The sequence below is a fragment of the Dipodomys merriami genome, unplaced genomic scaffold (genome assembly GCF_024711535.1).
Source record: "Dipodomys merriami isolate MVZ:Mamm:240054 unplaced genomic scaffold, mDipMer1.0.p SCAF_68, whole genome shotgun sequence".
NCBI classification, from domain to species: domain Eukaryota; kingdom Metazoa; phylum Chordata; class Mammalia; order Rodentia; family Heteromyidae; genus Dipodomys; species Dipodomys merriami.
In genome coordinates this window covers 695107-707314 of record NW_027206268.1, presented here as the reverse complement: position 1 = coordinate 707314, position 12208 = coordinate 695107, and the positions used below count along the sequence as shown (strand labels likewise).

Here is a 12208-nt window from a genome sequence, read left to right as displayed (position 1 = left end):
GGGTCCTTAAAGGGGCCCCGCGCGGGCAAAACTTGGGCGGTGTAGTAACGGGGTGCGGGGAGGACGCAGCAGGGAAACTGAGGCCCGTGAGGAGGAGGAGGACGCAGCCTCTCCGGGCCTCCAGGGGCCGGGGGGGGGGGTCCCCCGGGTTGGAGGATGAGGAGGGAGGGGGGGAATGGTGATGATGAGTGTGTGTGTGGGGGGAAAGAGGCCGGTCACGGGGAGAAAGGGGGGGAGTGACTCCTGCCTCAGTTTCCCTCCCCGCCCCTCACAGTTTTCACGGAGCGGGTGAGAGGCCGGAGGAGGCCCCACAGCCGGAACATTCGAGGCCCTTTAGACCCCAGCTGGGGGGGGGGGCGATGCAGAGGGGGTGTGGGAGGGGGGGCCGGGAGGGAGGACGCGGGATGAAGAAGGGGAGGGGGACCCCCCCTCTGCCCCCCCACCCCCTCTGCCCTCCTCAGCTGACGGAGGCCGCCGCGCCTCCGCCCCCCTCCTCCCTCCCTCCCCACCCCCTCACCTTCCGGGCAGCTGGGGCCCCGTGGACGCGCCGCGACCCGCGGTGGCCAAGCCGGCGCGCGCGCGCGCCCGACGCTCACGCTGTGGCTCCGCCCCCTCTCGCGGCGGGGGACGTGGCCGTGCGCGCGCGCGTGCGCACCGTGTGTGTGGTAGCGGTGGAGGGGGGCGTGCCAGGGGAAGATCCCGCAGGCAGAGGCTCGCCACGCCCACCACGCCGCGTCTCCATGGCAACGCGCGCCAGGCCGATTCCCTCCTCCTCCTCCTCCGCCCCCCCCTCCCCTCATGGACTTACCTGGACTGCGGCTGGAAGGTGATCAGGACACACACACACCCTCCCGTGCCCAGTGAGGGAGGTGTGGCACCAGTAATGCCAGCTTCCCCAGGCCCCCCCACCCCACCCCTGAGGCTCTCACCGACAGGACTGGGATCCCCAGGGTCTGGGATCAGGAAAACAAATCACTTCGTTGTTTGGTCAGTCCTGGGTCTTGAACTCAGGGCCTGGGCGCTGTCCCTCAGCTCTTCAGCTCCAGGCGAGCGCTCTACCACTTGAGCCACACTTCTGGCTTTTTCTGCTTATGGGGTGCATGAGGAATCGAACCCAGGGCCTCATGCATGCAAAGCAAGCACTCTATCACTGAGCCACCTGCCCAGCCCCACCCACTCTCTCTGCCCTGACTGACTGCATTAAACCTGGTAGGTTGCAAGACCTGTATAGGACAGGTGCGAATCTTCCATCTCTGAGGACTTACAACCCACACAAGCACTTTGCTAGAGCTGTCAAGATGAGAAACTGCCAGAATGGGCAGCTGGGCCCTCAAGGACACTCAGGGCTGGGCCAGCAGGGTGCGGTTTTACCTGTGAACATCAGCCACAATGGTGATCTGGTGCTGCAGGCAGATGGGTTGTACACTTGCACACATTTCCTGTGCCACAAGCAGGGGGTGTACGCACTGGGTCACTGACAGCCTCTTCCTGTCATGTGTGAAGTCACTTTTTCCTGCTTGTCAGAAGTTAGGCAGCTTTTCTCAGGAAATCATTGTCTGCAACTACTCTTTCCTCATTATCTTCTCCTCCCGGTTTACTTCCTTTAGCCCGGTTGGGGAATTCTAAGAGCCCCATATCAAGAGTTCAGGGTATGACTTAGGGCTTTCTATTGTGGAAGAAGTGGCCAGCAGCCAGCTGCTAGGCTTTGATCCTACAGGGCAAGTTCTTATCTACCTTTGGCAGGATTCCTGCAAGGCTTTATCTGGCCACATGGGGGCAGTAGCCTCCTCTGTAAGACACTTTGTTCAACTCCTTTGCAACAGGTCTTAGTAGACTTGCTCACCTGGCCTTCCATCCTATTTGCCCTTCAATTCCAGTCTTAACCTCCCACTAACTCATATTCCTGTTGTGAGCTCACACGTGGCTTTGGTCTCTTTCTTACCTTCCTAAATCCAATGAATTCTCAGAGGCTCCTTAATTCTCCCTTTGTAAATTTCCAGAGAATATTTCTCTGTGGATCCTCTCCTTAAAGATTAAGTAAAACTTGGGGTGTTGGTGCCTGTCATCCTAGCTATTCAGGAGGCTGATATCTTGAGGACTGCCAGTTCGAAGCCAGCCTGGGCAGGAAAGTCTGCGACTCTTCATCTCCAATGAACCAACAGAAAACCCAAAGTGGCGTTGTGGCTCCAAGTGGTGTAACGCTCTCCTTGAGCTGAAGAGCTCAGGGACAGTGCCTAGGCCCTGAGTTCAAGCTCCACATCTGACAAAAAGAAATAAAGCAAAAAACACAAAAACATTTGGGGAGCTAATTCTGCAGAGACTAGAAATGCAGTGATACACTTCAAAGGTGAAGTGGCAAAGTGCCTGTTCTGTCTCACCCCAAATGCTCAGTGCCTCCTAGTCTCTGAATTATATTCTTGCCACCACTCAGCTTAAACAGTGTGCAGACAGTATCTTAAGTAAGTAACACTTTCTTCTTCAGTTTAAATTTTATTTTACAAAAAGAGAAATAAAGAAAAAAAAAACCGATAGGCAGTTATACTGACTTACAATTGTTCTGTTTGCTTTTTTTTTTTTTTCTTAAAAAAAGTGACATGAAACACAAGTAAAAATAAATACGTCATAGAAACAGCCAGTTGCCCAATCTCTGGGACAGAAGCGCCTGCCTGCCGAGAGAGGAGGGAAGCCCATGATCACACCAGCAGCTGGATCACCCAGCTACAGATGTTCCTCTAAACTAGGCGCAAGGTCCCAGGCCTCAGGGGCATCCTGAGGAAAGTCGGAAAACCAAAGCCAGATGCCAAGCCCTGGGGCCACTTACTCTTCCCCTCCCCTGTGGCAGCACTGTGGCCTTAGTGGTTATCCAAAGTAACCCCCTCCATCCATCTGGACCCTCTGCTCCCTCTGAAGAGGATACAAAGAAAACATACACACAAAACCTGTCTTGGGCAGACTTGGGGGAGGGGATTATTCTAGTGAGACCCCCCCCCCCAGCCCACCCTGAGTTAACATAACCAGATAACAGTCACTTTACACCAAAGTGCACATGAGTACACCATGTACACAGTCTCACACATACTCAGTCAAACACAGCTGGGCTGAGCTCTCTTGGAAGGGGGGGGGGGGCGGGTGGGTTGGTTGTTCCTGGGACAGGTCACAGTAATAAGGTCCTCTCTTGTCTGATTAACATTCCAGTAGTGGTAGCAGAGAGTACCCAAACCTCCCCCCCCACCAGCCGTCTGTAGTGCAGACTCTGCAGCTGGCCCAGCAAGCTCTCTCTCCACCACACTAGATGACGATCAGACAGACCTGTGAGGGAGGGAAAAGCAGGCTCGGGTCCCTGAAGAGCAAAGAAGGTGAACACTTGTCTGCTCAGGAAATTCATCGTTGTAAGACTCAGGTATTCATGAAAAGCCTAGGGCCGGCCGAGCTGGTGGCACAGAACAGACACTGAGGCAGAACGGAGGGTGTGAGGGGGGGGGCACAGAAGGGTTGGTAGGGGGGGAGCTGAGTCTGTAGGCAAAGCAATGGACAGTGCAGCATTCTTACACAGGCTGTGAGGTGTTCATTTCCTGGAAAGTCAGCCGAGGGCCACAGGTGTTCTATAGCTCTTTGGGGGGGGGGGAATTCAGCTTCTCTCAGGAGTTTTTTTGGGGGGGAGAGAGGAGAGAGCAATTCAGTTGAGCTCACAGGACGCATGGCTCAGGGCATCTGAGTAATGAAAAGCGGGAAGTCCTACCAGAACACTAGAAGTGAGGAATGTAAGGCCTCCAAAAGACTCTCCCAGATGAGTGGAGGACTTCGTTTCAGAGCAAAGGATGCTAGGCTTAACCATACCGACCCAACTGAGAGGCTTGCTCTGCTGACTGCTAGCCACAGTCTCAACCACATGGTTGATATTTGGTTGCGTTTCCACCAATGAGCAACGACACGAACCCCCTTGGCTCTGCTTCACACTCCCAGAGTGGGAAATTTCATTTCCAATTTAAACCACAAATGTATCACCTACACACAAATTTCTAGGGAAGAGAGTTCCGAGGACCTGACAGTTATCCTTAAGCCAGGAGGTGACAGATTTGCTTAAGCAGCACAACTCAGTGGGGTGAGATCTTCAGAGGTAACAAAATGGGAAGAAGAAAAGCTGACCCTACATGGCTCACCCGCTTCCTTTCTTAAACTACTACTATGTTCTTGGCGAAAAGTTTTTTTTTTTAGCCATGAAGAGATTAAGAAAGTGTTACTACAAAAAGGTAACCTGGAATCGTTTGGTACTGTGTTCTCTAGGATAAGCATTTCAGGACTCAAGAGATCCTTACAGACTTTTCATGGAAGACAATATTGAGGGAAAGTGCCTGCCTAGGCCGTCCAGGCCTGGGTGATAGGTAGAAGCTACCACTAACTGTTTTTTCTTTAGGGGAGGGTGTTTTGTTTTGTTGGAGACAAGGTCTTATTATCTAAGCGTATCTGGCTTCAAACTCAAGATCGTCTCAGCTTCCCAACTGCTGGGATGACAGGCATAGTACCATGAATGCCTGGCTTTGGCTTACCAAGTTATTTCTGATTAAAGAAACGATACAAAGGAGTTCATATAACATAGTTCATAAGCTCCAAGACTTCCTGCTTCCCTTATACACGTGCTCATGTTTGGTGCACATGCCCTTCTGCCCACTAGCACACACAGACAACAGAAAAAAAAAAAAATCAGAAAGTGTTTTCAAGTTCACTTAAAAAAAAAAAATCAAAACCATAGAACTGGTTGCATTTAAATTTCCCATGATCTCTTCCCTAACTCCTGAACATCATGAGAGAAAAACCAAGTGTCAGCCTTGTAGAATCATGGCCTCTACTGGGCAAAGACTCAGGTCCTGGAAACACTGGGTAGAGAGTCTTTAAGTTGCTGCCTCTCAAAAGACCCATGTACTTTGTTATGGCCACCTGTCTCCTTCAGTAACTGATTTTGGTTCCCTACTGAAATGAGCTCTAGCTTCTCAAGACTGCTGTAGTGATTTCCTGTGAGTGAACACAGAAATACCCCCTTTTCCTCGATCTCTCTCCCCCCTCCCACACACATGCATGCCCGCACACACACGCACGCACACACACACATGCACGTGTGCATGCCTGTGCGCACGCACGCATGCACACACGCACACACACACATATACATACACAGAGTCTCTGAGACCCCAGTATTCTAGAATAATCCAGTATTCTAGAGTGGATTCTGCAACTGGAGATCAAGACTAGTTTGCTCCTACTGCACCAGCCTCAAAGTTGAGCACTCCTGCTAACTTCACAATTTTCACAATCCATTCTTGCCTCTAACAAGAGAAAGCAACTGGTTGGAGCTGCGGTTTTAAAATTATGAAAATAATTTGCATAGCTAAATTGTACATCTAAGGCTTCTAAGAGTAGGAGAGTTAAGTGTCTAACAAGGTCCTTATGAAAACAGAAAGAAAGCGCCTTAAGTTCCACTTTCGGTGTTAATAGTGCACAAACATATACTTACACGCGTGCACGCACTCGCGAGCGCGCGCGCACACACACACAAGCATGGATTCTACCAGCCATCTCCTCAGCTCTTCTCTGGGAGCAATTCCTCAGAGTCTTCTAAGGCCCTCCAACAGAGGAAACGGGCTGGGCAGAAGAATCACAGGAGGCTGTGTGGCTCACCTAGGCTGGGAAGTGGATCTGCAGCTGCCCAGTCAGGCAGGAGTTGGGGCGGAGGAGATGGCAAGGCTTGATGGCCAGACAAGATCTGCTCATGAAGAACTGCCTAACAATGCTGGGGGGGAGAGAAGAAAGGCAAGAAGACACAGGACACAGCACTAAGAGAAGACAGCCAGCATTCATGCTTAAGGACTAGATGCTTCTTCCCTGGTTATTGGATACAAGGAAGGGGAGAATGACTAGGATAACTAGTGTGTTCTTGTTCTTTTAAGACACGGCCAGACTTAAGGCTCCCACGGGGAGGAAGGGCTCCTCCATCGCGCCGCTTTCAAAGAAGATGGGAGAAACTGGAGACCAGACCTGTGATTGATGATCACCTGACAGGCTAGGGATTTCATGACATTTCCTCACAGGAAATGAGCCCCTTAGCTCAGCCCAGCAGGTGCCTATCCATAGCTTCACTATGCAATATACAACAACTGGTACCCAAACACAAGATACCGTTCCAATTGTGGAGGTCGTTTCCTTCCCCAGTACACAGGTGCCATGATCCCAAGGTTTCGTCTCTGTACAAGGAACTACCCAGTCTCTCGGGATTTCCTGATCTTCCGATAACAATAATTTTAAGTCATTTAAGCAATTTCTAGATAGTCAAACCTGTCTGTCTTCTGGTCAATTCATCATCTACCCAGAACTTTCCTCACGAGCAACACCTATGGAGCCTGGGCTATCAGAAAATTTCCCTTTCTATCTCTTATTCTCCTTACCCCCCCCCCCTTTAACCTCTCTCCCACCCAACACCCCTGCCCCCCCACCCAAATAGGACACATGGAAAGTCCAAACAATAAATAATCGTCCATAAGAAATAAATTAACATGGAGCTCTCAAAACAGGGAAGGAAAAGAAGGGGGAAGGCTACCACGAGAGTCAGGCAGCTGGTGAAGTGGATCTTTCCCAGCCACCTCGCTCACACCACAGAGCTTTTCGATTCCACTCAAAAGAGAGAGATCTGCTACTGGGGGGGAAAAAAAAGAGACAGAGACTGGTAATGCCCGTTTTCTCGCACGAGTCCCCACACATTCTAAGCTCTGAAAAACCAGGGGTGCCTTCTCTGTACCCAAGGAATACAAGGAAACATATTATTCCCTCCTCTCCCCCCCCCCCCCCCATGGCTCTTCTCCTGGGCTCACCCTGATGTTGAACTAAACAGTTCCTATGACCCACCACACTCTTGAGTTTCCATTTAAAAAAGCTAGCTTTTGTTTTAAGTTTCCTCCTTGGTCCCTCCCCCCCTCCCCTCCCCCCTTTCATCCCTTCTCTGCTACACACGTGTACATAGCATGCCCGCACCCACACGCACTCATGAACATACACACCTGCTCTGCGGCCTTCCCATCCCTCTACTTCACATAGGATCTCAATCTCTTTCCCTGATCCTACCCTAATTCTCTCTCTCTCTCTCTCTCTCCCCCTCTCCCTCCCTTTCCCCTCCTCAGTAAGGCAGCTCTCTTGGGAGAGAATGTTCCCCAAATAGGATGTGAGCTTTTTACACTCAGATGGGCAAGCTAGCAGACAGCAGAAGCAAGGAGGGAGGGGGGGGAGACAGGCTTCCCGGCTCCTCTATCCCTCGTTTTTTTAGGTCCCTGATTTCCTGCTCTTGTTGCTGTTTTTGTTTTATTTTGCTTTATTTTTTTTTCCTTTTGCCTCTCCTGTTAACACAGCAACACAGCCCTGCCACGCTGGCCAGCCGGGTCTAATGTATATTTTACCTTTTCCCCTGGACAGACAAGTACCCTATATTCTCAGAAAGCTCAAACTGCTGCCTTCCATCTTGGTGGGCAGCCTGCGAGGGGCGCCAATTGAGGTGTAGGTGTAGGTGTAGGGGTGTGTGTGTGTGTGTGTGTGTGTGTGTGTGTGTGGCAAGGGGGTGAGGAGTCTCCCCAGCTATTTCCCAGTGACCTCTATCACATCGTCGTCCTTATCCTCGTCATCGTTAGAACTGAACCCCACCTCGGCAACCTCGTGCGAGTCAAACGGAGGCACCTGGGACCGGAGAAGGCCAGCAGCTGGGTAGCCTGCCTGTGGGGACATATAGCCAGGGTAGACAGACATGCCCCGCGAGAGGTTGCTGGGCAAGACAGGGGAAGGAAAAGGCGCAAACATCCTTGGCTCGGACAGGAGTGGCTGTGAGAACGGGAGTGAGTAGCTGGGCAGGATCCCTGGCACGGAAGGGTTGAGCAGGAAGGAAGGGTTGCTGGCAGTGACTGAGGTAGCCGTGGAAGAGGAACTGACGGGGCCTGCCGGCACCAGAGGGTCAGTAGTCACTGGGAACACCAGGCGGGCATCTGCCAGCAAATTGGACAGCTGGTAGTAGGATGGGGGACTGCCCATAAACAGGGAGTTCTCCCCAGCCTGGGAGGTGAAGGGAGGGGTGAGGTTATGGTTTAAGGAGACGGGTGGCATGGCAAACCCGCCAGAGATAGGATACCCGTGTTCGTACGGCTGCACGGGGGCTGGCAGATGGCCCTTCCTGGACCGCCGGCGGGCAGACTCCTGGGGGGCAGAGGGAGTGGCCAACTTTCGCTTGTGGCCCCTTAAGTCCAGCACTGGATGTCTGCTACCACAAGGCTGGCCAGTCACCAAGAGGGAACTGTTGAGGCAATGACCCCCAAGGCGTGGCTCAGTTCCAAGAGCCGGCCCGGACACAGTACTGTTGTCCACGAGTTGGGCCGGGGGGCCAGGCAGGGCGGCACTGATGCTTGGGGAGCTCTGACGGGATTCCCGGGCAGCGGCTACGTCGGCATACTGCTGGAGCTCACTGATGATCTCTGGGCTGTCAGGAGAGACAGGCCTGGCCAGCCCCTCGGGGTCAGGGGCTTTGGGTGAAGAGGCACTGTGTCTGCCGTTGCTTGTGGACGCAAGAGAAGGCCCCTGAGAACCTGAGGACAAAAACACAAGGAACTGAGAGCAGAATAGCAAAGGAGAGAAGGATGAGGGCTGCTTTCTCACTCAAAGTGGGGATGAATCACGGGAGCCCCACTTGTACTTCAGGGCGTCTTGCTGGTGACCTGGAAATAAGAGGCTCGTGCACTTTCCTTGCTCAGGCTCATTTGAAACCACGATCCTCAGATCTCAGCCTCCTGAGCAGGAAAGAAATCCTTGGGTCACAAGCACGTCTATTCACGAAAGCGCAGGCAACGCTTCTGCACGTCAGTTTCCCCTACCTCTAAAATTCTACCAAAGTGAGTTCCATGATACAGTGAGAAAGAAACACTTAGGGGTTCATTCTTATTCTAGACTTTTTCTGGGAGAGAAAAGTAAAATTAAAAAATAGCCAATCCTGGCAGGGCGCCTGTGGCTCACGCCTGTCATGCTAGCTACTGAGGAGGCTGAGAATCTGAGGATCACGGTTCAAAGCCAGCCTGGGCAGGAAAGGCTGTGAGATTCTTATCTCCAAGTAACCAACAGAAAACCAGAAACGGACCTGTGTCTCAAGTGGTAGAGTGCTCGCCTTGAGCTGAAGAGCTGAGGGACAGCGCCCAGGCCCAGAGCTCAAGACCCACGAACAACAAAACAAAAGAAAAAAAAAAAAAAACTAGTATGTTAGCCTGTTTTAAAAAGATTTATATTGCCGGGCGCTGGTGGCTCACGCCTGTAATCCTAGCTACTCAGGAGGCTGAGATCTGAGGATCGCGGTTCAAAGCCAGCCCGGGCAGGAGAGACCGTGAGACTCCTATCTCCAATAAACCACCAGAAAACCGGAAGTGGCGCTGTAGCTCAAGTGGTAGAGCGCTCGCCTTGAGCTGAAGAGCTGAGGGACAGCTCCCAGGCCCAGAGTTCAAGCCCCACGACCGACCAAAAAAAAAAGATTTATATATGTATTATGTATTTTATACACACAGTCATATGTACTTATACATGCAACCACACTCTTGTAACATGTACCAAATATCTCTGACTAAAAATAAATGAGACCCAGGTCCCAAGTTCAAGTCTTACAACTGACAATAAACAAACAACAAACAGTAAACGAGGAAGCCAGGTGCTGGTGGCTCATGTCTGTAATCCCAGCTGAGCAAAAAAGCTCAGGGACAAAGTCCAGGCCTTGAGTTGAGGCTCCATGACTACACACACACAAAAAAAGAAATGTACTTTTTACCTGATGTATGTAATAACTGTAACTCCTCTGTATGTCACCTTTATTAACATTAAAAAATTTTTAAATAAGAACCTTCGGGCTTGGAAGGTGGCTCAGTGGTAGAGCGCTTGCCTTGCATGCATGAGGCCCTGGCTTCGATTCTTCAGCACCACATAAGTAGAAAAAAAAAAAAGCCAGAAGTGGTGATGTGGTTCAAGTGGTACAGCGCTAGCCTTGAGCTGAAGAGCTGAGGGACAGCGCCCAGGCCCAGAGTTCAGGCCCACGACTGGACCAAAAAAAAAAAAAAGAACAGCACCTTCAAGGAGAAATGGCTAATGAAGGGTATGGAAGAACAAAGCCTTACTCTTCACTTTACCCACTTTGGGTGTCTTTAGAATTGTGAACTATGTACTGATTTTCTATGGAAAAAGTCATGAGTTACAAACCAAATCACATTTGCATAAGTCAAAGCAAAGAAAAAGCCACCAGACCTGAGGCAGCTATCCGACCGTCTTCGGGGACCTTTGGTTTGCCCGTCGCCCGGACAGCAAAGATCCGCCCATCGCTGGTGCGGATGTACGTCCCTGAGGAGACAGGGGGCAGGCTGTTAGAAGTAGACATGCAACATAACTGAGAAACTCCAGGCCTAGGCAGCATGGGCTGAGAAACAGCAATGACATTGGGTCTCAAACCCCTTCTCAAGGCTCCTGAAGTAGGGGCCTTGTTTAGCCAACATTTTTCACTCTAGCAATTTTATTTCCCTCTATCCAGGGGCCAGAAATGGATGTGTGCACTTTGGAAACGACTACAATCGAAAATTGTGTCATGTTGCCCAGGTGTACTAATTCATTCACACAACACATTTCCTAGTCGGAGACTCCCACGGTGCTCTAAGCAAGTGTGTATAAGCAACGTAATACCACTGTCCCAATTCTGCTCTCCCCAGATTCCCCCCAGGAACACCAATTCCCTTATCACCCCCCCCTTTTTTTTTGCCAGTCCTGGGGCTTGAACTCAGGGCGTGGGCACCGTTCATAACCTTCTTTTGCTCAGGGCTAGCACTCTGCCACTTGAGCCACAGCACTACTTGCGGCTTTTTCTGCTTATGTGGTGCTAAGGAATCGAACCCAGGGCCTCATGCATGCAAGGCAAGCACTTTACCACTGAGCCACCTTCCTAGCCCAGGCTCTTACCTTTTGTCCCCCGGATGATATGGATGCTCTCACCAGCATTAATTCTTGCCTGAACATCTGTGGAGCTGTTGAGCCCAGGAATAACAATATCTAGGGAGAGAAAACAATCTCACAATTAGATCACACAGAGTGTGACTGAAGGAGGCGAAGAAAATGCAACGCTTCACAGCCATCCTGGGTTCCCACTGGTTTCCTCCACACGCCTCTCTGTGGAGCAGAGAGTCAGAACCGAGGGTGATGGAAGCAGAATCTTCTACAATCCTCTCAGATCTACAATAGGAATCTTTTTAGAAACGTGACCATCTTTCTGACATTTGGGCCTCGCAGTTGTGTAGGGAAAATGGCAGCCACCTTTTCACACCTCACACCTCGCTGAGCTTTTTCTGTGTAGGTGGTGCTGAGGAACTGAACCCAGGGATTCATGCATGCTAGGCAAGCGCTCTACCACTAAGCCACCTCCCCAGCCCACTCACTTCAAGAGTGAACAAAGTCATGCCAAAAGGGAAAACACTCCCCAGAACAGAACCCAGGAGTTGCCAACCTGTTGTGGTGACCACCTTCTGCACGAGGACTCCTGCCCGTTGCAGGTAGTTGATGGGGAAGTTCATGGATGGATTTGTGCTAGAGGCGGAGCTTACGGCGCCCCCAAGTGGGACATGTCGGGGCATCATGGGGATGGGGGTGGATTGTACAGGGCGAACACTGGCCACGGGCTTTTCGTCACCCTTCAGGGTTGGCTGCCTGTGGGAGAAAGAAAGCACACTTAAAGAGTCGGCAGCACCACTTCAGAGCTGCTCAAGATTGCCCCATTCTATACCTTTGGCTGCTGCTAAGAGAAGCCTGGGAGGAGCCGCCAGGTTCTGTGCTCAACTCAAGCACAGAGCAAAGGCAGGAACTGAGACACAGTGGCAGAGAGAGACAGGCTACAGGCTCTCAGAAGGTAACAGCAGTTGTCAATAGAATAACACTTTCCTGGAGAAGAAGGGCACCATGTGTTGTTACAGCATTCAGGCCATCTACATCAAGAAATACCCTGTGTGTCACATAGATATCTAGGGGCCTCCCTTTCCTTTTAGTGGCTGGTTTCTACACTGCTCATGTGCTCAATAGTGCTAGAAACCTAACTCAAAAAAGTTTTGTTTTTGTTGGCCAGTCCTGGAGCTTGAACTCTGGGTCTGGACCCTGTCCCTGAGCTCTTCAGCTCAAG

General features: G+C 51.3%; 2 protein-coding genes across 4 annotated transcripts in view; both read right to left on the bottom strand.

The window, feature by feature from the left end:
• Nucleotides 1-608, bottom strand: part of LOC138815950 (testis-expressed protein 264 homolog) — a 33397-nt gene extending 32789 nt beyond the window's left edge. The window contains exon 1 of the mRNA XM_070005358.1: nucleotides 518-608. The gene's annotated coding sequence lies outside the window, so the exon portion shown is untranslated. The remainder of the gene's footprint in view (nucleotides 1-517) is intronic.
• A 6938-nt stretch (nucleotides 609-7546) lies between these two features.
• Nucleotides 7547-12208, bottom strand: part of LOC138815949 (helicase ARIP4) — a 61762-nt gene continuing 57100 nt past the window's right edge. For all 3 annotated transcript variants that reach the window (XM_070005353.1, XM_070005354.1, XM_070005355.1), the window contains exons 19-22: nucleotides 11543-11742; nucleotides 11002-11091; nucleotides 10300-10392; nucleotides 7547-8609 (exon numbers count right to left, since the gene is read on the bottom strand). In XM_070005353.1, the coding sequence (XP_069861454.1) occupies nucleotides 7615-8609; nucleotides 10300-10392; nucleotides 11002-11091; nucleotides 11543-11742 (1378 nt within the window). In that variant the 3' untranslated portion in view covers nucleotides 7547-7614. The remainder of the gene's footprint in view (nucleotides 8610-10299; nucleotides 10393-11001; nucleotides 11092-11542; nucleotides 11743-12208) is intronic.